This window comes from Manis pentadactyla, chromosome 10 (genome assembly GCF_030020395.1).
Source record: "Manis pentadactyla isolate mManPen7 chromosome 10, mManPen7.hap1, whole genome shotgun sequence".
In the NCBI taxonomy this organism is placed as follows: Eukaryota; Metazoa; Chordata; class Mammalia; order Pholidota; family Manidae; genus Manis; species Manis pentadactyla.
In genome coordinates, this window is record NC_080028.1 from 76,137,163 (window position 1) to 76,164,439 (window position 27,277).

The 27,277-nt window shown below is 41.5% G+C and overlaps 2 protein-coding genes across 2 annotated transcripts in view; both read right to left on the reverse strand.

Moving 5' to 3' along the window:
- Nucleotides 1–27,277, reverse strand: part of ANKS4B (ankyrin repeat and sterile alpha motif domain containing 4B) — an 89,981-nt gene that overhangs the window by 52,724 nt on the left and 9,980 nt on the right. Inside the window, exon 2 of the mRNA XM_036899235.2 lies at nt 7,622–7,702. The gene's annotated coding sequence lies outside the window, so the exon portion shown is untranslated. The remainder of the gene's footprint in view (nt 1–7,621; nt 7,703–27,277) is intronic.
- The window catches only part of LDAF1 (lipid droplet assembly factor 1), a 30,496-nt gene continuing 9,933 nt past the window's right edge, over nt 6,715–27,277 (reverse strand). The window contains 3 exon segments of the mRNA XM_057487002.1: nt 6,715–6,912; nt 7,622–7,702; nt 8,243–8,315. Of these exon segments, the coding sequence (XP_057342985.1) occupies nt 7,654–7,702; nt 8,243–8,315 (122 nt within the window). The 3' untranslated portion in view covers nt 6,715–6,912; nt 7,622–7,653.

Genomic DNA, 27,277 nt, shown 5'->3' on the forward strand with positions numbered 1-27,277 from the left:
GTTTCTAAGGAAGTAATCTAGTCTTCCTACTAATAGTAAGCCTACGAGTATGTCCTACTTCCTACTAACTCAAATTACTCAAGTAAGTAGACTCTTCCCTGAGAAAGTAAAGGGTTTAGTTATTCTCCCCCATATTCCCAATCCAATTAAAGACCAGAAATCCCCTTTGGGGAAGGGAAAGGAATATAAGGTTCTAGCTTCCTTAGGTACATTATGACATTCTTAGTCTCATTAAGACTCTACAGCTGAACCCCAGCCTCTGAGCTAAGCTTGAAGAGCTATGTTCCCACTATCTACATTCCATTATTACCTCTTCCTAAGGATTTTTTTTTTCTGAGGGTGCCCCATCTTATACTAACTAGGCTGCAATTACATATCAATATGACTAGTACTTGCTTCACATTGTAGCTCTATCAGACCATATATCTTGAAGATATAATTATTTCTGTGTTATCATTCAACTAGAAAAAGTCGAGATTCAAACCAGAGTTTGCTAGGACAAAAGCTGTGACACTTAAATCTCTGTACCGCAGGGAGGTGAAAATAGAATCTTTAGTGTTTGTAGTTTTCAATCCTCAGGTTGCTGTACTCCTGGGTTTTTCAAAACCTTGAGGAAACAATATTCTATATACTTGGTCATCTTATGACACCATAGGTCTTTAAATATTGAATTCTGCCTTCTCTTCCTGTAAGTCCTTCATTCTAAATCCTCTGCTCTGTCTGGAGTAATGTCTTGAACTTTGACCCTTATCACATGAAGGTGTTCTTTGGACATTGCTCTATAAGGGAATAGGGCATTAATCTGTTGATAAAACAAGAAATGGTCTTATATTCAAACTTCCATGACTATATAGCATCACAGTGTTATGCATTAAAAGCATAAACATTGTATTTGCTATATTTACTAAAATGGCATTAAAAAAGCATACTGGCCACTTAAATAGCTCCATGACCCCAGGTTGTAGGCTGGATAATGACCACCCCCAATATGTCCACATTCTAATCCCCAAGACCTGTGAATATTACCTTTGCATGGTGCCAAGTGGACTTTGCAAATGTGGCTAAGGGTCTTGACAGGTGGATACTATCCAAATGGGCTCAATCACAAGGGCCTTATGAAACAGGCAGGAGGTCCAAGTCAGAAGATGTCCCAGTGGAAGCAGAAGTAGAAGTGATGAAGGACACAAGCCAAGGAATGTGAGCAACCTGTAATGGCTGGGATCGGCAAAGACAAGGGCTCTCCCCTAAGGCTCCCAGAAGCAACACAGCCTTGGTCCCATCTTGGACTTCTGAATTCCAGAGTGCTAAAATATCCTGTTGTTTTAAGCTACTAGGTTTGTATTTTTTCAGCAGTGCTAGGAAACAAATACACCCCATAATGAGTCATTACCCACAACCTGAAAAACATTTTGTTAGACACATACATTTTGCAGATGAACAACTTGAGTTCTAGCCTGGCTTGTCTTAAGATATCACAGTATCTTGATCATGGAGCTGGAACCTCTCATTGGCAAGTTGGTCTCTTTGTACAGTTACAGTGTAACTGGGCTTGAAGGCATTAAAAGCTGGTCTCTAGCTCTTTGTGGGCCACTAGGAGCAAGATAAGGGCAACTGGATAGACAGGGCAATGTTATCTATTTTGTTCCTGGAGTTTAGAGGTAGAAATAGACCAAAGATAAACCAAGGAGAGGAATCAAAAGTTACCACAAGACCCTTGATTGACACTCCCCTTTCAATTTGCAAGAGTAACTGCATCTCTGCAGAGGCCTGTAATAATTTTGCTTGCAACTTGAGAGAGAAGATGATTGTCCTATCAAGAGTTTTCAGGAACATCACAACTCGGCCGGAGGGTTGGGAATCAACTGAACAAGGATGGGGAGTTTCATGACTTTCCTTAGACCCTCTCAGCAGTTATCTGTCACCTCCTGTGCCGCCTCTTCCAGCCCCTTTCCCCAGCATAAAAGGAGCTTGAAATCAATCCTGAATTAAGATGGGTGTTTAGGACAATAGTTGTACCATCTTCCAACCTGCTGGCTTGTTGAATAAAACTTCTCTACTTGATACTCTGTCTCTTAGTGTATTGGCTTAATTGGGCAGCAGCAGAACTGAAAATTCAGTCACAACAGGTCAGAATCAAGGGAACCTGTGCTTCAAGGCTGCCCCACAGAAGGACTTGGTTCTGATGTGTTTGCAGCAAAAGTTGAGGCAGAACTCTGAAAAGAAAACCAACCTGGTTGTGGAGCAGCTGGGATGAACACTTGTTGCCATGGTAACCTGGAACAAGTACAGTGAGTGAGTGACTAAAATCGTATCCTCAACTTCTGAAGGCACACATCCTACTGTACATGTGGGAGGCAACCGAAGCAGTAGGAAGGAATTATGTGGGAAGAGCATGAGCTCAAATACCAAGAGGATGCCTCCTCATCCAAACTAGCATTTGCAGTCTCCTTTAATCAGGTAGGGATGGGCAGTAATTGTCACAGAGGTCTCAGGAGGTAGATGAAGAGCTAATACTCTACTGGATAGTTCAGATGGTAGAGGCTACAGGTCTGGGAAAGGACTGGTGCCTCAGGAAGCCCCCTCTAATACTGAACTTTTCTTCCCTGACCTGTTCTGCTGCTTCAGGCAGTTCTGTGGACATTGTAAGGTTTAGAACAAGAGCTGGGTTTGGGTTCTGGATCTATATCTTCCTCACTGCATGACCTTGGGCAGATGGAACAATCTCCAAGCCTATTTCCACATCTGTAAAATGGGAGTAAAACCTACTTTGGAAGCCTGTGATGGTTCAGTGAACAGTCAATGTATTAATGTATGTGCTGCCCAGTCAGCATTGGAGCCATCTAAATAATTCCTCAGACGTAATATCACATACAATAATTGAAGGCCGAATAAAGCTATGTGCTAGATGAGAAGTGTCTAATGGGGCACATATTTTGTAAAATGTACATGTCCTGACTCTTCCTATTAAACTAGAATCATTAAAGAGTGGGGTCTAAGTATGTTTAGGCTCTATGGGAGGCTAAATAATGGCTCCAAAAAAATTCATGTCCTAATCCCAGGAACCTGTGAACATACCTTCAATGGCAAAAAGGATCTGCACACATAATTAAATTAAGGATATTGGATGGGGAGATTATCTAGATTATCTAGGTGAGCCCAACTGAGATAGAGCTGGGAAATGGGACAGGGTCATGCCATTGTAAAATACCTAGCCTGTGAGAAAGGCCCAGCTTATTCTTTAACTTAATCTGTATACTGTTCTTCCTCTTCTTCTAGCCCCTTAATCAATTAAGTAACCCTGTAATTAGGACAAGAGAGAGACCTCCAAAGTATAAAACCTACATGGATAAAGAATGTTGAGATCTCAATCAACACAGTCAGCTAAATAGCCCTATTCTTAAGACAAAACTTCAAAGGAATTATGAATCACCTGTATACATCATGCCTTATGCTGACCCCTACCCAAAAGACCCTATAAAAACCCCAGTACCAAAACCCTTAAACACAGTGCCTCTCTGAGGTTGCCCACACTCCCATAAGAGTGTGTAGTATATCAAAAAAACATTCTTGTATCATAATTGTATTGCACTTGTCTCTGAACTCTTCCATAACATAGACAAGAACTCTAACCTCCATCTCTGGTGGTAAATGTCTTTGTCATTTTGCTATTTCACTCAGCTTTCTAGTCTTAACACAATCCTTTTCTCTCTCTCAGGCCAGTAGGGAAATGGACATTCTCAGAACATAAACTCACTCCATCCAGTGCTCTGCAGCCCCCCTAGATCTTGGGATGGCAGGGGATTAGTTCAAGTGGACTTAGTTCATGCAGACTCAAGTGGACACTGGATGCCAGATGACCCTGGCTTTAGGAGTTGCAAAGCGATTTGCCCTATGTTAAGCAGGAGTTCAATCAACTTCCCTTTCCTCCCTCTGTTCTTCCTTGCTCTCTACTGCCTGCATGGCTGCTAACATTAGCTTCTACTCTTGCTTTAATGAATTCCTTCCTTACGTACACTCATCTGACCTGGGCAAGAATCCTCCCCTGTCTGGGTTGAGGTTTCACCTAGTGCACAGGGAGAGACCTCCCTAGATGCAGCTGCCAAACAACACAACACAATCACAGATATCCTCTTAAAAGGGAGACAGAGTGAGCTTTGACTTAGATGAAGGAAGTGTGATGGAAGCAGAGGGTGGAGTGATGCACTTTGAAGGTAGAGGAAGAGGCCACAAGCCAAGGAATGTGGGAGGCCACTAGAAACTAAAAAAGTCAATGAAATGTATTCTCCTCTAGAGCCCTCTAGAAGGAACCAGCCCACTGACACCTTGAGTTTAGCCCAATGAAACTGATTCAAACTTCTGACCCCCAGAACCCTCTTAAGAGAATAAATAAACCTATTACTTTGAAGTTGCTAAGTTTGTGGTGACAGCAGCAAGAGGAAACTAATATAAGCTCCTCAGATGATTCCAACATATACCCTCAGGTAAGAATCACTGTGTTAGACAAAGCAGAGGCTGACAAGCTTTGTTACAGACTTGTTATAAATATACATTGCTCACACACAGGATCTAAGAACATGAGGCAGCTTCAAGTTTCAGGAACTTGGCAGATTCAAGTTTCCATCTTCATTTCTAAACCACAGTTTATCCTACTTAAATAGAATAATTGCAGAGAATACAAGTCCTATCCTGAGACAGGGAATTTAAGTTGTAACCCACTGAGGTACCAAGATGTGAACTACATCTTATGGTGTTTACTACTGTGCCAATAAGCAGAAAAATCCATGAAGTCACATTGCTTCTAGCTTGAAGGTGGTGTTGCATGGAGTGGGAAGCTACCTTGTTTTGGGCAGGGCAGGAGGCAGTGGAAGGTAGAACAAACAGTGCCTGGCACGGGGAGTGTGCTCAGTCTCATCTATCATACATGTGGTCTTGATTATAGCAGCTTCTACATGGTGAATCGATGGACTTCTGTGCACATTTGCTGGACTCTTAGGGAGCCACTCCTTCTCTTTAGAGTAACATCCCTTGCTGGAGGCTTGAGATCTGGCTAACCCCTCTTTGGCCCTGACTTGATCACATAGCACCAGAAGATCCTTAGTTTGTGAATAAACTCAACTGAAACACTTATGCATGCACTGGGAGAGATAGTGCAGGCATCTTAACAAAAAGAGGTTTTCTCCCCCCTTTTTCTCTGTGATATATAATGTGTGATTTATTTTAAGTAGTACATATTTGCTCCTAATCTTATGTCTACCACAGAGCTCCTAAAAGTCCTGGAATTTCCTGTGCAGAGTGAGCAAGGTGACTTTTTGAAAGCCCCTAGGTAACCTAAGGAAGGGTGTTGCCAGGGGAATCAACCAGAATAGAGGGTTGGAATTTTCACTCCCATCCCCTTGATTTCCAGGGAGGGGAAAGAGCTGGATGGAGGTTGAATCAATCATTTCTATGTAATGGAGTTTACACAAAAACCCTAAAGGAGGGGGACTGGAGAGCTTCCAGGTTGGTGAACACATGGAGATTTGGGAAGAGTGGTGTGCTGAGGAAGAGCGTGGAAGCCTCAGGCCCTTTCCCCATACCTTGTCCTATGCACCTTGTCTGTCTGGCTGTTCCTGAGTTCTTTCCTTTTATAATATACTGGTAATGTAGTAAGTAAACTGTTTCTCTGAGTTCTGAGAGCAGCTCTAGAAAATTAATCAAACCTAAGGAGGGGATTAGAAACTCCCATCTATAGGTGGTCTGTCAAAAGCACAGGTGGCTTCTGAAATAGGGTGGGGTAAGGAACAGTCTTCTAGGGCTGAGTCTTTAACCCAGGTAGACAGTGTAAGGATTGAGTTAAATTGTAGGACACCCAGCTGTAGTCAGAGAATTGCGTGGTGGTGTAGGAAAACCCACACACATTGGAATTGGGTCCCAGGATCCTATTTTGCCTTCTATCCTCCCCATCCTTTCCTAGAACCTTGACTTTGTTCAGGAATGGCATAGCATATCCCTAAGGGATATATCCTGATGGTGCTAATAGTCAAGATAAAGCCTCATTTCCCTTGCAGTTATTTGTTTAGCAGTGAGCAGGTGATATGTTTCTGTTCAATGAGATTTAAGGGGAAGTTGGGAGGGGACTTCTTGTTCCTTCTTATATCAAAAAAGGTATATAAGGCTAGCCACTTTTATTTCTGCCTTTGGATATGGTTGTATGACACTGATTCCTTGAGCTGTGGGAGCCATCTTACGAACATGAAAACATTCTCTGAGAACAGTGGAGTGAAAACAGAAAGCTGAGATCTCTAATTACTTCATTGTATTTCCTCAGTCTACTCTGGGACCACTTGCATTTGGATTTCATGTTTAGTGAGATGTTACAGGTTCTTATTTTTTAAGGGAGACATTTTGTTTCTTGTAGGTAAAAGCATTCAAAATGATTCAAGCTTAAAGGATCTATGGTTAGAACAAACTTTTGCATCTATAAGAACACACCAAGTTATATGTAACACAACCAAATTTGTATGAACCAAAAATAAGAATACCTTTTGCTAATAAATGGAAGTGCAGCATGGAGAATATTGTCAATGGTTTTGTAACATCTTTCTATGTTGATAGGAACTGCACTAGTTGGGGTAGGGATTTAATGTGTGTAACTGTTGAATCACTGTATTGTATACTTGAAACCAATATAATACTGTATATCAACTATACTTCAGTTTAAAAAATACACTTAAAGACAAAACAAAAACAAATTTATTTTGCTTGGGCTCCCTCAAGGCCTAAGAGGACCAGAGTCTTGTTCCACTCATCTTTGAATTCTCACTGGTACTTCTGTGAGGGAAGTGATTTGACCAAAAATGTAGTATGAAGAAGCTTGATTCAAAGCAGACAGTATAGTCTCTTACTTCTGATAAGGAAACATTATGAGATGTCCTAAAATTATGTGACATAAGGGTCAGAGAATGGGGGAGAAAGACAAGGAAAGGTAATTAATTAGTCAGTAGCTACAGGCCAGTAGCTAACCAGAAACTACTCCCTCTTGAATGAAGTCCTTTCAACAAGCACTTAGGTCCCCAGAACCACCACACCCCTCCTGCGTGTGAAAACAGTACCTATCATCAACAACCAATCCACGAGCCTTCTCTGTGGACTAACCACCTATCCCTGGACTTTCCCTGCGTTGCGTTAGCCCACCTTTCTTCTCTACAGCCAATGTGAATTTAAATAACTCTCTTTTCTAGAGACTCCTTATAAATGTGCCCTGTTTCTTGAGCCTGGTGGACAAATTGTTTCTGTTAACTGGTCTTGCTGCTGGTGAAGCAGAAACTTCCTGTCTCAGCACTCATTCTTTTTTCTGGTTGCATCTGTAAAGCCTCAGTGAACTTATTTTAGACATCTCTTGGCCTCTACAGAGTTTTTGATTTGTCACTTTTCCATACTTAAGAGATGCATCCTCCTCCCTTAATTTTGTTCTAGAATCAGAGGGCCTGGGAAGACGTCATAAAGCAAGCACTGGATGCAGGAGACATGGGTTCTAGCCCAGGCAGTGAAGTCTTACAGGGTGTCTGTGGGTAAGCAGTTTCCCCTCTCTGGGTCTCAGGTGTGCCATCTGTAGGAGAGAACTGAAAAGGGCATTCATTACCTTGCTCCTTCAGTCATGGTCCATGGAAGGCTTCACCAGGGAGCTGGTAAGCAATGCAGAAACTCAGGTCCTGCTCCAAACCTACAGACCAAGAATCGCCTTTTAACAGAATCCCCTTGTTCAGAAACTCAAGTCTAATGTTTCTTGCAGCTCAGTAATGTGCCTTAGCTGAGTCGGCTTCAGATTGTCAGGATGTGAGCGCCCTCTACTGGTTCATAAATTAAACACTTTCTTGAGGAAATGGTTCTGTCCCATTTCCCTCTGCTGTTTCTGTCCCATTTGCCTCTGCTGTTTCTCTAAGGTTTTCAAATGGAGCTTGAAGCTCCAGCACCTAAATGGTGGCGTATTACTAGAGCCTGTATATGGGGCCTTGAGGCTCCTCCAGAGTTTTGGAAAGCTGAACGACATCTACTGTCAGAGCAGAGGGTCCCAGTTCCTTTCCAGCCTAGATGGTTCTGATTCCCAATTGCCATGCAGTCCCCCTTCCCCATGCCTCCTCCTTGTCACTTCTGCTTTAATAAAAAATCAGGGTGTAGATGAACAAACAGCACCTGAGCTGGCAGGCTGATGATGGGTTCTTGTCACTAGTCAGTTTTGAGAACAGCCAGGCCAATGACTTACCCGTCTGCCCAGTTTCCTCTTCCGCCAGTTGTTGAGTAGGGCATGGAGATAAGAACAGAATGGCCTCTCAGGACTGTTATGAAAGGTCAAAGATGGTAACAGATATGAAAGCTCTTTGAGGACCTGAAATACTTCACAGATGTGATGGTGTGTATCTTCCTGATGCGACTACTGTAAGTGGCTGCTCTGGTGCAGACCTGGTCAGTCACAGCCGGTGGATAAAGTGAAGGTTCCTATGGCCACCTGAACCTAAACTACTTGGTGATATAACTGGCCTGCTGCTAGGCTACTGCTTCCACACCCTAGGCAATTGGCCATTTTTGACTGAGTCACTATATAAAGGGCTGTGCCCAGTACTCTGGGCAGAGGCAGAGAGGAAGGAGGGTTACAGACCTGCAGACTGTTGGATGCAGACGTTATTCTAGTGTTCGACCTATCACCGGGAAAACAAGCTGGGTAATAAACCCTTTCACCCCAAGAACCTTCCATTATCATTCCTCGGTCTCACTGAATCCATAGTGAATTTCCCTGGGGCCGAAACCCATTGGCAAGACAGAGCCTTACCCTAGTCTAGCTCTGCTGTTGGTTGGCCTAATGCTCTTAATTCTCATTACAGTTCTGGATCAGGGTTTCTCAATCTTGGCATTAACATCTGGGCTGGATAATTCCTTGTGTGGTGGGCTGTCCTGTACATTGCAGGTGTTGAACAGCGTCTCTAGCCTCGAGCCACTAGATGCCCACAGCACTCCCCACCAAACACATACACCACGATCATGACAACCAAAGATGTCTCCACACACTGCCAAATGTCCCGAGTGAGGTGGGCAAAATCACCCCGACTGAGAGCTGCCCTATATTCAGTCTTCTTCATCTTTCTAATGAATGGGAAATGCTGTTCAGCAGTTTCTACATATAAGGTTCTGGGCTACCCAAAATGAAAGATACATTGTTTCCATTCCCAGAGCAGGGGAGAGAGTGCAAGACAGGTGGGAAGGACAAATACAAGGGATGGGAGCAAACAAGAGACGATCTGGTCAAGCAAGGGCGTAACTGTTCTGCTGTTTTGTAGCACGTGTACAGTTTAGAGACCACTTGCCTCAGTCTCCCAGTGACTCATGTTGGGCAATGTTCTTGTTACAGACTGAGGAAATCCACACACAGAGAGGGTGTTCAATTGTTCACCATGCCTGGTCTGCAAGTGCTGTAGGTGAAGAGAAAGTGTGTGTAAGTGAGACATGACCTCACTGAGGGATGAGCCTTGAGCTGGGTCATGGAAGGTGGAAATGTTTGGGAATGGGAGGTTTGGAAGGGGGACACTCCACCACACTCATGATGGATAACACTCAACATATCCAAGAGGCAGAACCTGATTTGGCTGCAATCCCTACCACTTTCCTTTCCCCTAGGAAGGCAAAGAAAGAACTTCCATAATTGTCACAACTCTTACTAATCACCAGTGTTTAATCAATCAGGGTATGTGTGTTCATGTTTTAGGGGTGCTGTGGCACATGTGAGAGAATGCAGGTTGCTCTCAAATCCCCCCTCAACCTTTTCTTTCCTGCTTAAGAAAGCACAGCAAAATATAAGTGGAAGTACTTGGAGTAATCTTCAACCTACTTGTAACAACTCACACCTCCCCAGGGTGTCACAACTTCTGGACTAAATCTCCCATTCTACATGGAAGAGACAACAAAAGCCTCACTGAGGTGGTGGCTGAACAGTACTTCTATGGGCACAACTCTATGGGGAGCCAACCACATTCCATTTTATGAAACCAGCAATCCCTAGAGTTACTGGATGCAGCAGTGAAGTTATACATACTGTCACAGACCATGTATGTTAGTACATGGGTCCAAATCCCAGGAGGCCTCAAAGGCAGGTGGGGAGTTAATATTAAACAGCGCACTGGTTACGAGAGTGGGTTTTGTAGTCACCCTCCTGACTTTTTTCTGAGTGCCCTTAGGCAATTGAATCCCTTACTCTTTCAGCTTCCTTATCTCTAAAATGGGTGGTACTGAGGATTCAGTGGAAATGTGTATTGGCCTTGCAGAGCACTTAAGAAAGCAGAGTACCTAACATAAGACAGAAACAAACACCCAGACATACTGATAAGTTAACATTCTCACTATAAGGTCACAGTTTTCATGCTCTTGGGATTAATTAACTTTCCAAGTGAGCCACACACTGAACTGTGTCTAAAAGGCTAATGATACCTTTTGAATAACCAGTGCATCACAATGCACCTCCAAGCTTGTCTAACAACAGGCCTTTCCATGTTTCTGTTTCACTCAGTTTTAAATGCTAGTGTACTACACACCTCGACAACTATTCCTTATGGGCCTTTTCTGTGACAGGTACTGTGCTGGGTTCTGGATACTATTTTACTTCATTTGATTGGTGAAGGCCTTAAGATTCAAGCACTGAAATGGTCACAGCCTGAACTGCAAAGCCTTGGTTCAGATGCCACATTTCTTGGCAGAATTGGTGAGTTATTTCAGCTCTTAGCTTAACCTTTAAAACCCAGAGGCTGATGGAATATGAAAATGAGCAGCCAGCAGGGGCAGCTTGTGATGGACCTTATCCACAAGAGGAAGGAGTGAGCATTCTAAGTACAGTGGGAAAGCACCTTGCATTCTGCAGAGTTTGAAGCAAGAACATTTATGTGATGAGAAATAAACTTTAAAACAATCTCTTGATTACTCTAGGGAGAGCATTCCATAAGAAGGCTAGGTAAATCTCCCAGCACTGAAAATACTCTCAAATCTTGTACTTCAGCCCAGACCTACTCTCCATGCCAACTGTCTACTTGACACATTCTCTTGATGTCAAAAAGGCCCATATGATTTACCATGAACAAAGCATATTTTGAATATTTACCCAACCCCCATCTCAGAAAATAGTATCATCATTTACCCACTGGCTCAAGTTAAAAACTTAGGTGCTTCCTTGTGTCTGCCTTCCTTCACTACCTGCAGGCAACCTGTCACCAAGAGCTGCTAGCTCTCCAAATGAGGAAGGTCTGCAATACCTCTACCCTGATGGGGTATCACAACCACCCTCTGCCCTGGGCCTCTGCAGACCTCCCAGACCTTCGGCTTCCCAATCCATTGGCCATGGAGCGAGTTTTAAAAATCTGAGTGTGATTATGTTCTTCTTAATGTAAAGTGTAAAATTCTTCATTGTCTTCCCTTTGCTTTTTGGTGTAAATTTCTTACCCTATGAAGCCCTGCATGATGGGTACCTGTCTCTGCTTTACTTACCCAGGCCCAGCCATACTGAGATAATTTCTTTTCCTTAAACACATTAAGTTCCTTCCAGCCTCTGGGCCTTCATATCACTGTGCCCCTCTTCTGGAAATGCCTACCTCTCCAGCTCTTGGTGTGGTAGCAATCTCTCATTCTTTGGTTCAGAGAGAAGAAATCCCTGATCAACATGGCTAAGGTGGCTTCCCCATTATCACCCTTCTACTTTCTTCAATACACTAACCCTATGGTGTACACGCCCTTGTGTGATCCTGTCCTCTTGAGTGTGGTTGGTTCTAACCCACAGAATATGGCTAGAGTGACAGGATGTATGTGATTATGCATACATGATTATACTAATAAGAGCATAAAGTCCATCTTGCTAAGAGACTCTCCCCTTGGGTAGCTTTGAAGAGAGCTGCCATGTGCAAATTGTTGTATGAGAGGGACTGAGGGTCTCAGTCCTTCCCACAGCCTGCAAGGAACTGGATGCTACCGATGACCATGTGGTCTTTGATACAGATCTTAACAACTCCATATTACCCAAGATTTGCTATGAAATCAACAAAAAGGAATAAGCAGTTCTGATGTCCAAGACTGTGTGGGTGGGGATTAAAACATAAATAATAAAAGCTCATATAAATAAATATTTATTTAATAAAATACCACAGCAAATAAACCACTGAAGCAGAAGTCCCATAGGTTTACATTTTTGTTGTCTTTTAGCATTTTCATAGGACTTTGAAGGAACATTAAGACAAGTTTTTTAACACGATACAAAAGTATCAAGTGCAAATATTTAAAAGTAAAAGCAGTTAACAGTACTCAACAGTGAAAACTATATCTTTAGACTTTTTCAAAAATGCTCTTGGCTTTAAAGTTAAGCTTGGACTCTGTTTTCAAACTTTGAGAGGCCATTATTGCCAAATGTTGCTTGTCTTTCTAATAAACAGCTAATAAGGCAGAAGAGTTTGTTCTGTTTTGGATCCTTTCCCCCACCTCTTATTGCGAACAAGTGAAGAAATAAACAGCTTTCATTTTAAAAGAAGAAAAATAAGCAATAATCCATGGCTGCCCCAAATTGGGCTTTTGGACACAGAATCTGAGCCTCTGGAGGGTCAAGTTGCTGGGCTCTAGAGGCTCAGGATGCTGCCAAGGTCAAGTCTGCATCACTGGGGAAGAGGGGTGAGAGGCAGCAGGAGCTGCTGACCACCACAGTTCTCTGCTGACTCTCTGTATGAGGGTGGGTCCAGTGACAACCAACACAAGAGCCAAAGATCTCCAGACCAGTGGCTGCAGGACCTACAAATAAGTGAAAAAGCTAAAGAACAACGCCCAAGAGTGCCCAACCACCCAGCCCCCTTCAGAGTCATGACCCAAGTAGACCCAGTAGCCTTCCAGAGGTCCTTGGGTAAAAGCCCTCGTTCCATTTGGCCAGTCATTCTTAGTAGAACCTCTCTAAGTTTGCGGGCTTCATAGCTGGCTGACAGTCTCCACTGCTGTTTTGTTGGGTCAATGGTCTGTTTGGTAATAACAAGAGGAAATGTTTAGCTCTAAGGCCTCTTTAAAGTGCAACACTGAAAGCATACATAGAGAATATATGACAATACACCACACTCTCCGTTGGTTTATTTTTAGCTGCTTCTTGCAGCCACATCAACTTTGGGGCTATACCATCTTTTCAGATGAGGAAACTGAAGGCACAAGAGGATACAATAATGGAGTCAGGGTTCGGGATTAGTACCCCTTTCCTTGTCCTAATTTGGGTATTACATTTTCCCCAGTTGTTGTGTGTGTCATCAAAACAATCCAGGGGGAAAGGTGGAGTAAGGAATAGTTTACCAGTTAAAGAAAGCAGAACAGAGAAGTCAAGTAGCTTATTCAAGACCACACAGCTAAAAAAGGCAGAGCTGGGATTCAGACATATCTTCTGACTCCAATTAATCAACCATTTCTTGGTCATCAACAAAAGGGAAGTGGGGGGAGAAAGGAAGAGAAAGAGGTCTACCTTTATAGTCACTGTGATGATAGGTTTCAGAGAGAAGTGAGGGTAATGCAATTGGTATTAACTTAACTGGATCTGTCGGTTATCTTTGATTTTCAAATAGCCTTGATAACACAGGCAACCAACTGTGGAAAACCATGGGACACACCAGAGCTTGGCTGACTAACACATATTCCCAAGGACCTTTTACTTGTAGGTTTAGACTATAGAAAGCTCAGTGCTCCATCTTCCAGCCTCTCTTCCAGCTTAGAGTGGCCATCTAACAAAATTCTAGCCAAGAAAGTTCATTGGGGAAGGATGGGAAGAGGTCCTGGGAAGATTTTACTTACTTGACAAAAAGGGGCAGACTCAGCTGGGGAAGCAGAACTCATTTTCTTCTCCCTTCATCTTGACTTCAATGTAGCTGGTGTAACTGGAGCCATAGCAGCTCTCTTGTGGCCATGAGGTAACAAACCAATAGCTAAAGATGGCAATGCAGAAAGGCAGAGGTTGCCTGGTACTTTGATTAACACTATGGAGTGGCTATATAGGCTGGGGCTATCTCCAGCTTTTTGCTTTGCAATAAAAACATACCCTTTTTATTTAAGCTAGTATTTAAGGTTTTTCATCACTTGCCACCCAAATACCTGATATCAAAAACATTGAGGAAACTTTCCCTCTTTTTAAGTAAAGATGCAAGGAGGCTAGGCATGCTCTGGTTGCTTTTGTGGACTAAATATAATGTTAAGATAAATGATGTGGTGGCTCCACAAACAAAGGATGTCCTGGCTCCCCACTTTCCTCAGATTGCAGGCCCTGGGTGATCTCACTGCCCCCCTAACAATGAGGCATGGTTTTGCCTTCTCAGAGGCTAGTTTATCTACATAGGAGGCAAGTCAATATACTTCTTCAAAAGACTGTTTAGTCAATTTTCATAAGTAAGGACATTTTATATTTTTATTCCTTTTTCTTTTTAAAAGTTTTAGCTGTGTTCTCTTTTGTTTTAGGGTCAAAATCCCACTTGCATACTTTCTGTTTTTTTCCCTTGCTATGCTTTGCATCATTTAACAGAGTTATCTGTTTCTTGACTTTTGAAGAATTCACTAGTGTGAGGTTTTTCAGGTAACAACTAGAAAGATAACATACTTATGTTATACTTTTTCACTCATTTCTCTCCCAAAGGAATAGTGGCGTTTTTCACAGTATAATTGGAAGATCTGCATGACTCAGTGAACCAATGTTCTCCAAATGACCAGTACATGAAATTACAAAATAATGCATGGTAAAAGATCTAATAAAAGTGCAAGATAGACCAGTGGATTTTAATACAATAAAGTACAAAAAGTTCACATTTCAATTAACCTTTAAAAAACCACCACTTACTGAGTTTTGGTGTAGTATCAAAGAACATCCACAGTCATCTGCAAAAGCCTTTCCTTCCTTTTCCAAGCACACATTTATGAGGCTAGGTCTTCTTCAAATGCTTCAACCAAAGTTACATATCACAACAGAATAAATGCACAAATGAGAACCCAGCTGACAGCTATTCAGGCAGACATTAAAAATATTTGTGAAATAAAACAGTGCCTCTATTTTTTGTATTGGAAAATATAAGTCACTAACTTATAGATAACCAAGAACCTGTCACTGGTAGTTGTGAAGATTATGTGAGCTGAGGCCTAAAAAGTACACAACAGAGTCCCCAGCATAAAGCAAGGGCTTGGTGGGTATCAGCCACCAACATCAATTCAGCAAGAGTTTAAATGAAGCACAATGGAGTCACATCCCAATTGGGACTTAGATTCTGAAATCAACAGGGACAAAGGACAAAAATCAAGCATTTAAGGAGAGAGGAAACAAGATGGCAGCATGAGAAGTGAAGCAGAAGTCTCCTCCCAAAATCACATATAATATGAAACTACAGCAAATACAACTAATCCTAAAAGAGCGACCAGAAATAATACTGCAGCAGCCAGCCTACATCTGGGAAATGAGAACATCTCATGAAAAAGGGTAAAGTAACAAAGCTGTGATCTGGAGGGACCCGAGCCCTCCCCCCACCCTAGATCACCAGTGGGAGGAAGAGAAACAGAGCAGGGAGGGAGTAGAAGCCCAGGACTGTTAAATATCCAGCCCTGAAGATCTACTCTGGGAGCACAAAACCACATTGCATGGTGCTCTAGAGAACCGAGGGACTGGAAAGCAAAGATTGGAATAGAAATTAGAGACTGAGATTCCAGTGGCTAGTGGAGAGCAGGTTCCCACAATCGGCTGCTCTGGGACAAAAGAAAGGCGCGTGCTTTGAAAGACTTCGCAACATAAGAGGGCTGCTAGAGGGGCAAGGATTACATAGAGCTTGCTGCTCAGGAGAAGGAACAGGTGGACAAAATTGTCCTGGCACACTGAGCCCAGCAGGTTGAGAACTTTAAGGAGCTTCAAGCACTTCCTCCTCCTGGCTGGCAATGAAGCCCCAAGCCCTCCCTCCACAATAAGCACCCTGCTGCTTTTTCCTCCCTGCTGGCACCTGTGCACAAACCTCTTGCCTCCACCATCATGCCAGGCCAGCCAGAGGGCAGCCCTGCTTATGGCAGCTATAGGGGCTTAATGCACAGGCTGCTCCCTGCACAGTCAGCCCACTGACCCTGACAGGGTAGGCAGGCACTATGGCTGGGAAGCAGGATAGAGCTCTGTCCTCCTGGCACATAACAGCGCAGTTTGCCTGCAACCCCCACCATCACCCCAGGCCAGCAGGAGGGCAGCCCAACCTACGACAGCTACAGGGGCATAATGCAGAGGCTACTCCCTGCACGCATGGCCCACTGACCCTGACAGTGGAGGCAGGCAATGCAGCTAGGAAGAAGGAAAGAGCTCTCTCCTTCTGGAAGGCACTGGCACCACTTGCCTGTGACCCCCGCCATTACTCCAGGATTATGAAAAGGCAGAAGAACTTTGTTGAATCCAAACTCCCTCAAACACCAGAAAGAGGGCTCAGTGAAACTGAAATCACCAGTATTCTTGAAAAAGAATTCAAAATAAAAATCATAAACATGCTAATGGAGCTACAGAAAAATACTCAAGACCTAAGGGACAAATTCAAGGAAAGATAGACACTTAGAAAAATACAGTATCCAAAATGAAATATACAGTGGAGGGATTTAAAAGCAGACTAGAAGAGGTGGAGGAGATGGTAAATGGAATAGAAATTAGAGAACAGGAATATAAAGGAGATGAGGCACAGAGAAAAAAGGATCTCTAGGAATAAAAGAATAATAAAACAACTCTTTGACCAATCCAAAAGGAACAATATTTGCATCACAGGGGTACCAGAAGAAGAAGAAGAGAGAAAAAGGGATAGAAAATGTCTTTGAAGAAATAATTACTGAAAACGTTCCTCAGATTATAGTCTCTCAGGCCAAGGAACTGCACAGATCTCCCAATATAATGGGCCCAAGGAATACAACACCAAGACATAATAATTAAAATGGCAAAGATCAAGGACAAGGACAGAGTATTAAAAGCAAGCAACCAGAGAGAGAAAAAAGATCACCTACAAAGGAAAACTCATCAGGCTATCATCAGACTTCTCAGCAGAAACCTTACAGGCCAGAAGGGTGTAGCATGATATATTCAATGCAATGAAACAGAAGAGCCTACAACCAAGAATACTCTACCCAGCAAGATAATCATTTACATTTGAAGGAGAGATTAAACAATTTCCAGATAAGGGAAAGTTGAGTGAATTTTCCTCCCACAAACCATCTCTACAGTGTACTTTAAAGGGACTGCTCTAGATGGTAGTGCTCCTAAGTCTAAACAGCTGCTACCAGAGAAAATAAAACCACAGTAAAGGAAGTACACCAATTAATTACTAACCAAAGGCAAAATTAAATCAGCTACCCACAAAGTCAGTCAAGGGATACACAAAGAGTACAGAATACAACACCAAACATACAAAGAGTGGAGGAGGAAGAAAAAGGGAGAAAGAGAGAGAAAAAAAAAAGAATCTTTAGATTGTATTTATAATAGCATAATAAGGGGGTTAAGTTAGACTGTTAGATAGTAAAGAATCTGCCCTTGAACCTTTGGTAAACACAAATCCAAAGACTGCAATGGCAATAAGTACATATCTATCAATAATCACCCTAAATGTAAATGGACTGAATGCACCAATCAAAAGACATAGAGTTACAGAATGGATAAAAAAGCAAGATCCAAGAAGATGGAGCCAAGATGGTGGCATGAGTACAGCAGCGGAAATCTCCTCCCAAAACCACATATATCTATGAAAATAGAACAAACACAACTCTTCCTAGAATAAAGACCAGAGGACACAGGACAACATCCAGACCACATCCACACCTGTGAGAACCCAGTGCCTCGTAAAGGGGGTAAGATACAAGCCCCGGCCCGGCAGGACCCGAGCGCCCCTTGCCCCAGCTCCTGGGGGAGAAAAGTAGGCAGAGCAGGAGGGAGACGGAGCCCAGGACTGCTGAACACCCAGCCCCAGCCATCCGGGCCAGAGTGTAGACACAGTGCGTGCGTGGGGCCCTGGATACTAGGGAAACAGGGCAGCAAAAACAGTGAGTGGGAACCAGAGGCCTGGCGCTGGAGGACATAAGAAAAGAGAGTGGCCATTTTTTTTGTTTTTTCTGTTTTGTTTTGGCGAGCACTTTTTGGAAGTCTTAAAGGGATAGGGACCCCAATACTAGGGAAACAGGGCAGCAAGACCGGTGAGCAGATGCCTGAGGCTGGCGCTGGAGAATAAAGAAGAACGAGCGGCCATTTCTTTCTTTTTTTTTTTTTTTTGTGGTTGTTGTTTTGTTTTGGCGGGTGCTTTTTGGAAGTCTTAAAGGGGCAGGGCAGGACACTTAATCCAGAGGTAGGGAATCTGGAGATCTCTGGGCACCCTAATCCCCTGGGCTGCAGGGAGCACGGAGGACCTTACAGAGATAAATAGCCTCCCTGCTGCTCCCCCTACAACAGGACTCCACCACTTTGGAGCAGCTGCCCGAGCCAGGCCACGCCCACAGCAACAGCGGAGATTAACTCCAGAGCAGCCGGGCAGGAAACAGAAGCCCTGTCTGCGCGCAGCTGCGCAGCACAAGCCACTAGAGGTCGCTGTTCTCCCAGGAGAGGAGGGCCACAAACCAACAAGAAGGGAAGTTCTAGCAGCCGTCACTCATCCCAGCTCTGCAAACTATTCCTATCACCATGAAAAGGCAAAGCTACAGGCAGACAAAGATCACAGAGACAACACCAGAGAAGGAGACAGACCTAACCAGTCTTCCTGACAAAGAATTCAAAATAAAAATCATAAACATGCTGACAGAGATGCAGAGAAATACGCAAGAGATACAGGATGAAGTCCGGAGGGAGATCACAGATGCCAGAAAGGAGATCACAGAAATGAAACAAACTCTGGAAGGGTTTATAAGCAGAATGGATAGGATGCAAGAGGCCATTGATGGAATTGAAACCAGAGAACAGGAACGCATAGAAGCTGACATAGAGATAAAAGGATCTACAGGAATGAAACAATGTTAAGAGAACTGTGTGACCAATCCAAAAGGAACAATATCTGTATTATAGGGGTCCCAGAAGAAGAAGAGAGAGGAAAAGGGATGGAAAGTATCTTGGAAGAAATAATTGCTGAAAACTTCCCCAAACTGGGGGAGGAAATAATTGAACAGACCACGGAAATACACAGAACCCCCAACAGAAAGGATCCAAGGAGGACAACACCAAGACACATAATAATTAAAATGGCAAAGATCAAGGACAAGGAAAGAGTTTTAAAGGCAGCTAGAGAGAAAAAGGTCACCTATAAAGGAAAACCCATCAGGCTAACATCAGACTTCTCAACAGAAACCCTACAGGCCAGAAGAGAATGGCATGATATATTTAATGCAATGAAACAGAAGGGCCTTGAACCAAGGATACTGTATCCAGCACGACTATCATTTAAATATGATGGTGGGATTAAACAATTCCCAGACAAACAAAAGCTGAGGGAATTTGCTTCCCACAAACCACCTATACAGGGCATCCTACAGGGACTGCTCTAGATGGGAGCACTCCTAGAAAGAGCACAGAACTAAACACCCAACATATGAAAAATGGAGGAGGAGGAATAAGAAGGGAGAGAAGAAAAGAATCTCCAGACAGTGTATATAACAGCTCAATAAGCGAGCTAAGTTAGGCAGTAAGATACTAAAGAGGCTAACCTTGAACCTTTGGTAACCATAAATTTAAAGCCTGCAATGGCAATAAGTACATATTTTTCAATAGTCACCCTAAATGTTAATGGACTGAATGTACCAATCAAAAGACACAGAGAAATAGAATGGATAAAAAAGCAAGACCCATCCATATGCTGCTTACAAGAAACTCACCTCAAACCCAAAGACATGTACAGACTAAAAGTCAAGGGATGGAAAAACATATTTCAGGCAAACAATAGCGAGAAGAAAGCAGGGGTTGCAGTACTAATATCAGACAAAATAGACTTCAAAACAAAGAAAGTAACAAGAGATAAAGAAGGACACTACATAATGATAAAGGGCTCAGTCCAACAAGAGGATATAACCATTCTAAATATATATGCACCCAACACAGGAGCACCAGCATATGTGAAACAAATACGAAAAGAACTAAAGGGGGAAATAGACTGTAATGCATTCATTCTAGGAGACTTCAACACACCACTCACCCCAAAGGATAGATCCACCGGGCAGAAAATAAGTAAGGACACGGAAGCACTGAACAACACAGTATAGCAGATGGACCTAATAGACATCTATAGAACTCTACATCCAAAAGCAACAGGATACACATTCTTCTCAAGTGCACATGGAACATTCTCCAGAATAGACCACATACTAGGCCACAAAAAGAGCCTCAGTAAATTCCAAAAGATTGAAATCCTACCAACCAACTTTTCAGACTACAAAGGCATAAAACTAGAAATAAACTGTATAAAGAAAGCAAAAAGGCTCACAAACACATGGAGGCTTAAAGCTCCTAAATAATCAATGGATCAATGACCAAATCAAAATGGAGATCCAGCAATATATGGAAACAAATGACAACAACAACACTAAGCCCCAAATTCTGTGGGACGCAGCAAAAGCAGTCTTAAGAGGAAACTATATAGCAATCTAAGCATATTTAAAAAAGGAAGAAAAATCCCAAATGAATGGTCTAATGTCACAATTATCAAAACTGGAAAAAGAAGAACAAATGAGGCCTAAGGTCAGCAGACGGAGGGACATAATAAAGATCAGAGAAGAAATAAATAAAATTGAGAAGAATAAAACAATAGCAAAAATCAATTTAACCAAGAGCTGGTTCTTCGAGAAAATAAACAAAATAGATAAGCCTCTAGCCAGACTTATTAAGAGGAGAAGAGAGTCAACACAAATCAACATTATCAGAAACGAGAAAGGAAAAATCACGACGGACCCCACAGAAATACAAAGAATTATTAGAGAATACTATGAAAACCTATATGCTAACAAGCTGGGAAACCTAGGAGAAATGGACAACTTCCTAGAAAAATACAACCTTCCAAGACTGAACCAGAAAGAAAAAGAAAATCTAAGCAGACCAATTACCACCAACGAAATTGAAACAGTAATCAAAAAACTACCAAAGAACAAAACCCCCGGGCCAGATGGATTTACCTCGGAATTTTATCAGACATACAGGGAAGACATAGTACCCATTCTCCTTAAAGTTTTCCAAAAAATAGAGGAGGAGGGGATACTCCCAAACTCATTCTATGAAGTTAACATCCCCCTAATAACAAAACCAGGCAAAGACCCCACCAAAAAAGAAAACTACAGACCAATATCCCTGATGAACGTAGATGAAAAATACTCAACAAAATATTAGCAAACCAAATTCAAAAATACATCAAAAGGATCATACACCATGACCAAGTGGGATTCATCCCAGGGATGCAAGGATGGTACAACATTCGAAAGTCCATCAACATCATCCACCACATCAACAAAAAGAAAGACAAAAACCACATGATCATCTCCATAGATGCTGAAAAAGCATTTGACAAAGTTCAACATCCATTCATGATAAAAACTCTCAGCAAAATGGGAATAGAGGGCAAGTACCTCAACATAATAAAGGCCATCTATGATAAACCCACAGCCAACATTATATTGAACAGCGAGAAGCTGAAAGCATTTCCTCTGAGATCGGGAACTAGACAGGGATGCCTACTCTCCCCACTGTTATTTAACATAGTACTGGAGGTCCTAGCCATGGTAATCAGACAAAACAAAAAAATACAAGGAATTCACATTGGTAAAGAAGAAGTGAAACTGTCACTATTTGCAGATGACATGATACTGTACATAAAAAACCCTAAAGACTCCACCCCAAAACTACTAGAACTGATATCGGAATACAGCAAAGTTGCAGGATACAAAATCAACACACAGAAATCTGTGGCTTTCCTATACACTAACAATGAACCAACAGAAAGAGAAATCAGGAAAACAACTCCATTCACAATTGCATCAAAAAAAAATAATACCTAGGAATAAACCTAACCAAAGAAGTGAAAGACTTATACTCTGAAAACTACATGTCACTCTTAAGAGAAATTAAAGAGGACACTAACAGATGGAAACTCATCCCATACTTGTGGCTAGGAAGAATTAATATCGTCAAAATGGCCATCCTGCCCAAAGCAATATACAGATTTGATGCAATCCCTATGAAACTACCAGCAACATTCTTCAATGAACTGGAACAAATAATTCAAACATTCATATGGAAACACCAAAGACCCCGAATAGCCAATGCAATCCTGAGAAAGAAGGATAAAGAAGAGGGGATCTCACTCCCCAACTTCAAGCTCTACTATAAAGCCATAGTAATCAAGACAATTTGGTACTGGCACAAGAACAGAGCCACAGACCAATAGAACAGACTAGAGAATCCAGACATTAACGCAGACATATATGGTCAATTAATATTTGATAAAGGAGCCATAGACATACAATTGTGAAATGACAGTCTCTTCAACAGATGGTGCTGGCAAAACTGGACAGCTACATGTAGGAGAATGAAACTGGACCATTGTCTAACCCCATATACAAAAGTAAACTCAAAATGGATCAAAGACCTGAATTTAAGTCAAGAAACTATTAAACTCTTGGAAGAAAACATAGGCAAAAACCTCTTAGACATAAACATGAGTGACCTCTTCTTGAACATATCTCCCCGGGCAAGGAAAACAACAGCAAAAATGAACAAGTGGGACTATATTAAGCTGAAAAGCTTCTGTACAGCAAAAGACACCATCAATAGAACAAGAAGGATCCCTACAGTATGGGAGAATATATTTGAAAATGACACATCCGATAAAGGCCTGACGTCCAGAATATATAAAGAGCTCACAAGCCTCAACAAACAAAAAACAAATAACCCAATTAAAAAATGGGCAGAGGAACTGAACAGACAGTTCTCCAAAAAAGAAATACAGATGGCCAACAGACACATGAAAAGATGCTCCACATCGCTAATTATCAGAGAAATGCAAATTAAAACTACAATGAGGTATCACCTCACACCAGTAAGGATGGCTGCCATCCAAAAGACAAACAACAACAAATGTTGGCGAGCCTGTGGAGAAAGGGGAACCCTCCTACACTGCTGGTGGGAATGTAAATTAGTTCAACCATTGTGGAAAGCAGTATGGAGGTACATCAAAATGCTCAACACAGACTTACCATTTGACCCAGGAATTGCACTCCTAGGAATTTACCCTAAGAATGCAGCAATCAAGTTTGAGAAAGACCAATGCACCCCTATGTTTATCGCAGCACTATTTACAATAGCCAAGAATTGGAAGCAACCTAAATGTCCATCGATAGATGAATGGATAAAGAGGATGTGGTACATATACACAATGGAATACTACTCAGCCATAAGAAAAGGGCAAATCCTACCATTTGCAGCAACATGGATGGAGCTGGAGGGTATTATGCTCAGTGAAATAAGCCAAGCAGAGAAAGAGAAATACCAAATGATTTAACTCATCTGTGGAATATAACTACAAAGGCAAAACTGAAGGAACAAAACAGCAGCAGAATCACAGAACTCAAGAATGGACTAACAGGTACCAAAGGGAAAGGGACTGGGGAGGATGGGTGGGTAGGGAGGGATAAGGGGGGGAGAAGTAGGGGGGTATTAAGATTAACATGCATGGGGGGGTGGGAGAAAGGGGAGGGCTTTACAACACAGAGCAGGCAAGTAGTGACTCTACAACATTTTTCTATGCTGATAGACAGTGACTGTAAAGGGGTTTATAGGGGGGACCTGGTATAGGGGAGAGCCTAGTAAACATAATATTCATCATGTAAGTGTAGATTAATGATACCAAAAAAAAAAAAAAAAGGCAGTTCCTGTGTGGTGACCTCCAATGAGTTCTACACAAGGATATAAAGGGCATATAAAAGTGTAGACAAAGGGTCTGTTTGTGTTTATACAGAGGATCAAAGCCTAATTTGGCTACCCCGAAAATGAACTAAGATACGATAATGAAAAAGAACTTCCAACATCAGCACTCTCTGGAAGACTCATACCAGAAGATGATCATCAAAAAACCCCAACAAAGATCCACGCACTGCTACAGGTGTAGATGCACTCATCCCACCAGTTCCTGGACTTGCCATGGGAATGAAGAAGGAGATATCTAAGCTGGCCTGTGCATACAGTAAAACAACAAATTTGACTGGATCTATACTGTTAGAACTCAACCAAGAATTAGGAGAAGTACAAATTGTAGCGCTCCAAAATCTTACAACTACAGACTATTTACTGTTAAAAGAACATATGGGATGTGAACAGTCCCCAGGAATGGGTTGTTTTAATTTGTCTGATTTCTCTCAGACTGTTCAAGTTCAGTTGGACAATATCCATCATATCATAGATAAGTCTTCACAAATGCCTAAGGTGCCTAACTGGTTTTCTTGGTTTCACTGGAGATGGCTGGTAATTACATGTATGCTTTGGTCATGTAACTATACTCCTATTATGTTAACGTGTGAGTGCAATTTAATTAGTAGTTTAAAACCTATACATGCTGAAGTTACTCTACAAGAAGATATGTCAAAGAAATATCAATCTTCCCATGTTTTCTTCCACCTGCTACTTCTATAGCTTTTCTTCTTCCTTCCTAATTACAACCCTTAAATAGAATTCGTGCCTCGTATCGAATTTACCGAGTATCATAATTCTTCCAAGTGGTAAAGATACCTCAAGACAAATGCTGGGCATAGAAGCCACAGGGCATAAGTATGCAAAGAAGTCAAAAGCTAACCTTTTCAAACAATAAGGCTTCTCTCTCACTTACCAACTTTACATTTCCCTGTATGGCCCCGGAAGATGACTGGTTAGCCAGAGACGGGTAAGATTCCTCAAGGGAGGAACAACCTAAGACAGGCACAGTCGCAGGGGGGCCATCAGGTGAGAAACTGGGGATCAACAGAGGTGAGGCTTAGAACCTCACCCCCCCTGTTCTGAGAGAAATCTTCTGCATAAGTGGATGTTTTATTGCCCTTGTCTAGCTTGGATTAACACATAGTCTACAGATGCACACCTGATCATCTACATTTGCTCTCTTACAACACTAAACTGTTTTCTATCTTTATCTTGTATCTACCTACCACTTCAGCATTTTATTAAAAATAATAATAATAAAGAGAGAAATGTGGTATCCACATATAAATCAAGTATAAAAATCAAATGAGTATTCATATTTGAACTGACTGTTTATAGTTCATAATGCATGAGCAAAACCGAAAGTTTCTGTGATGACTGCCCTTGTACTGTTCAACATGTAACTTATTCACTATGTAAGAATTTGTTCTCCATGTAAGAACTTGTTCGTTATGCTTCAGAAGATTGGAGACTGATGAAAATTAGGCTTGGGGTGGATTGATGATTGTGCATTGAGCATTGACTCCCCTATACAGAATTTTATTGTTGTTAACAACCATTTGATCAATAAATATGAGAGATGCCCTCACAAAAAAAAAAAAAAAAAAGTACACACTCCCAATTGTAAAATAAATAAGTAACCGGGATGTAATGTATAGCATAAGGAATATAGTCAAAATATTGTAACAACTTGGTATGGTGATAGCTGGGAGAAAAAAAAAAAGCAAGATCCATCTATATGCTGCCTAAAGAGACTCACTTCAAACCTAAAGACATACAGACTAAAAGTGAAGGGATGAGATCAAATATTTCATGCAAAAAATAAGGGGGGAATAAGGAGGAAAAGTCAGGAGATACAATACTTGTATCAGATAAATTGGACTTCAAAACAAAGAAAGTAACAAGAGACAAAGAAAGATATTATATAATGATTAAGGGTCCATCCAACAAGAGGATATAACCATTATAAATACTAATGCACCCAACATAGGAGCACCCAGTTATGTGCAACAAATACTAACAGAATTAAAGGGGGAAACAGAATACAATTCATTCATTTTAGAAGACTTCAACACAACACTCACTCCAAAAGACAGACCAACCAGTCAGAAGATAAATAGGGAGACAGAAGCACTGAATAGCACATTAGAACAGATGGACCTAACAGGCATCTACAGAACACTCCACCCAAAAGCAACAGGATACACATTCTTCTCAAGTGCACATGGAACATCTTCCAAAATAGATCACATACTAGGCCACGAAAAGAGCCTTAGAAATTCAAAAAGATTGAAACTGTACCAACCAACTTCTTAGATCACAAAGGTACGAACTAGAAATAAATTGTACAAAGAAAACAAAAAAGTCCACAAACACATGGAGTCTTAACAACATGCTCCTAAATAATCAATGGATCAATGACCAAATTAAAACAGAGATCAAGCAATATATGGAGACAATAAATGAAAACAACAGCTTAATGCCCCAACTTCTGTGGGACGCAGCAAAGGCAGTTCTAAGAGGAAAGTACATAGCAATACAAGCCTATCTCAAGAAAGAAGAACAATCCCAAATGAACTAGAAAAAGAAGAAAAAATGATGCCAAAGTCAGTGGAAGGAGGGACATAATAAAGATCAGAGAAGAAATAAATAAAATTGAGAAGAATAAAACAATAGACAGACTTAATGAACCCAAGAGCTGATTCTTTGATAAAATAATCAAAATAGATAAACCCCTAGGCAGACTTATCAAGAAAAAAAGAGAGGCTACACACATAAGCAGAATCAGAAATGAGAAAGGAAAATTCACTACACACACTACAGAAATACAAAGAATTATTAAAGAACTCTATGAAAAATTATATAACAACAAATTGCATAATCTAGAAGAAATGGACAACTTTCTAAAAAAATACAATTTTCCAACACTGACCCAGGAAATAAAAAAAATCTGAACATACCAAATACCAGCAATGAAATTGAATTGGTAATCAAAAAACTACCAAAGAACAAAACCTCCAGACCGGATGGCTTCACTGCTGAATTTTTTCAGACATTTAGAGAAGACCTAATACTCATCTTCCTTAAAGTTTTCAAAAAAGTAAAAGAGGAGGGAATACTCCCAAACTCACTCTATGAGGCCAGCATCAGTCACTCTTATACCAAAACCAGGCAAAGACACTATATAAAAAAAGAAAATTACAGACCAATATCCCTGATGATCATAGATGCAAAAATGCTCAACAAAATATTAGCAAACTGAATTCAAAAATACATCAAAAAGATCATCCATCATGATCAAGTGGGATTCATCCCAGGGATGCAAAGATTGTACATATTTGA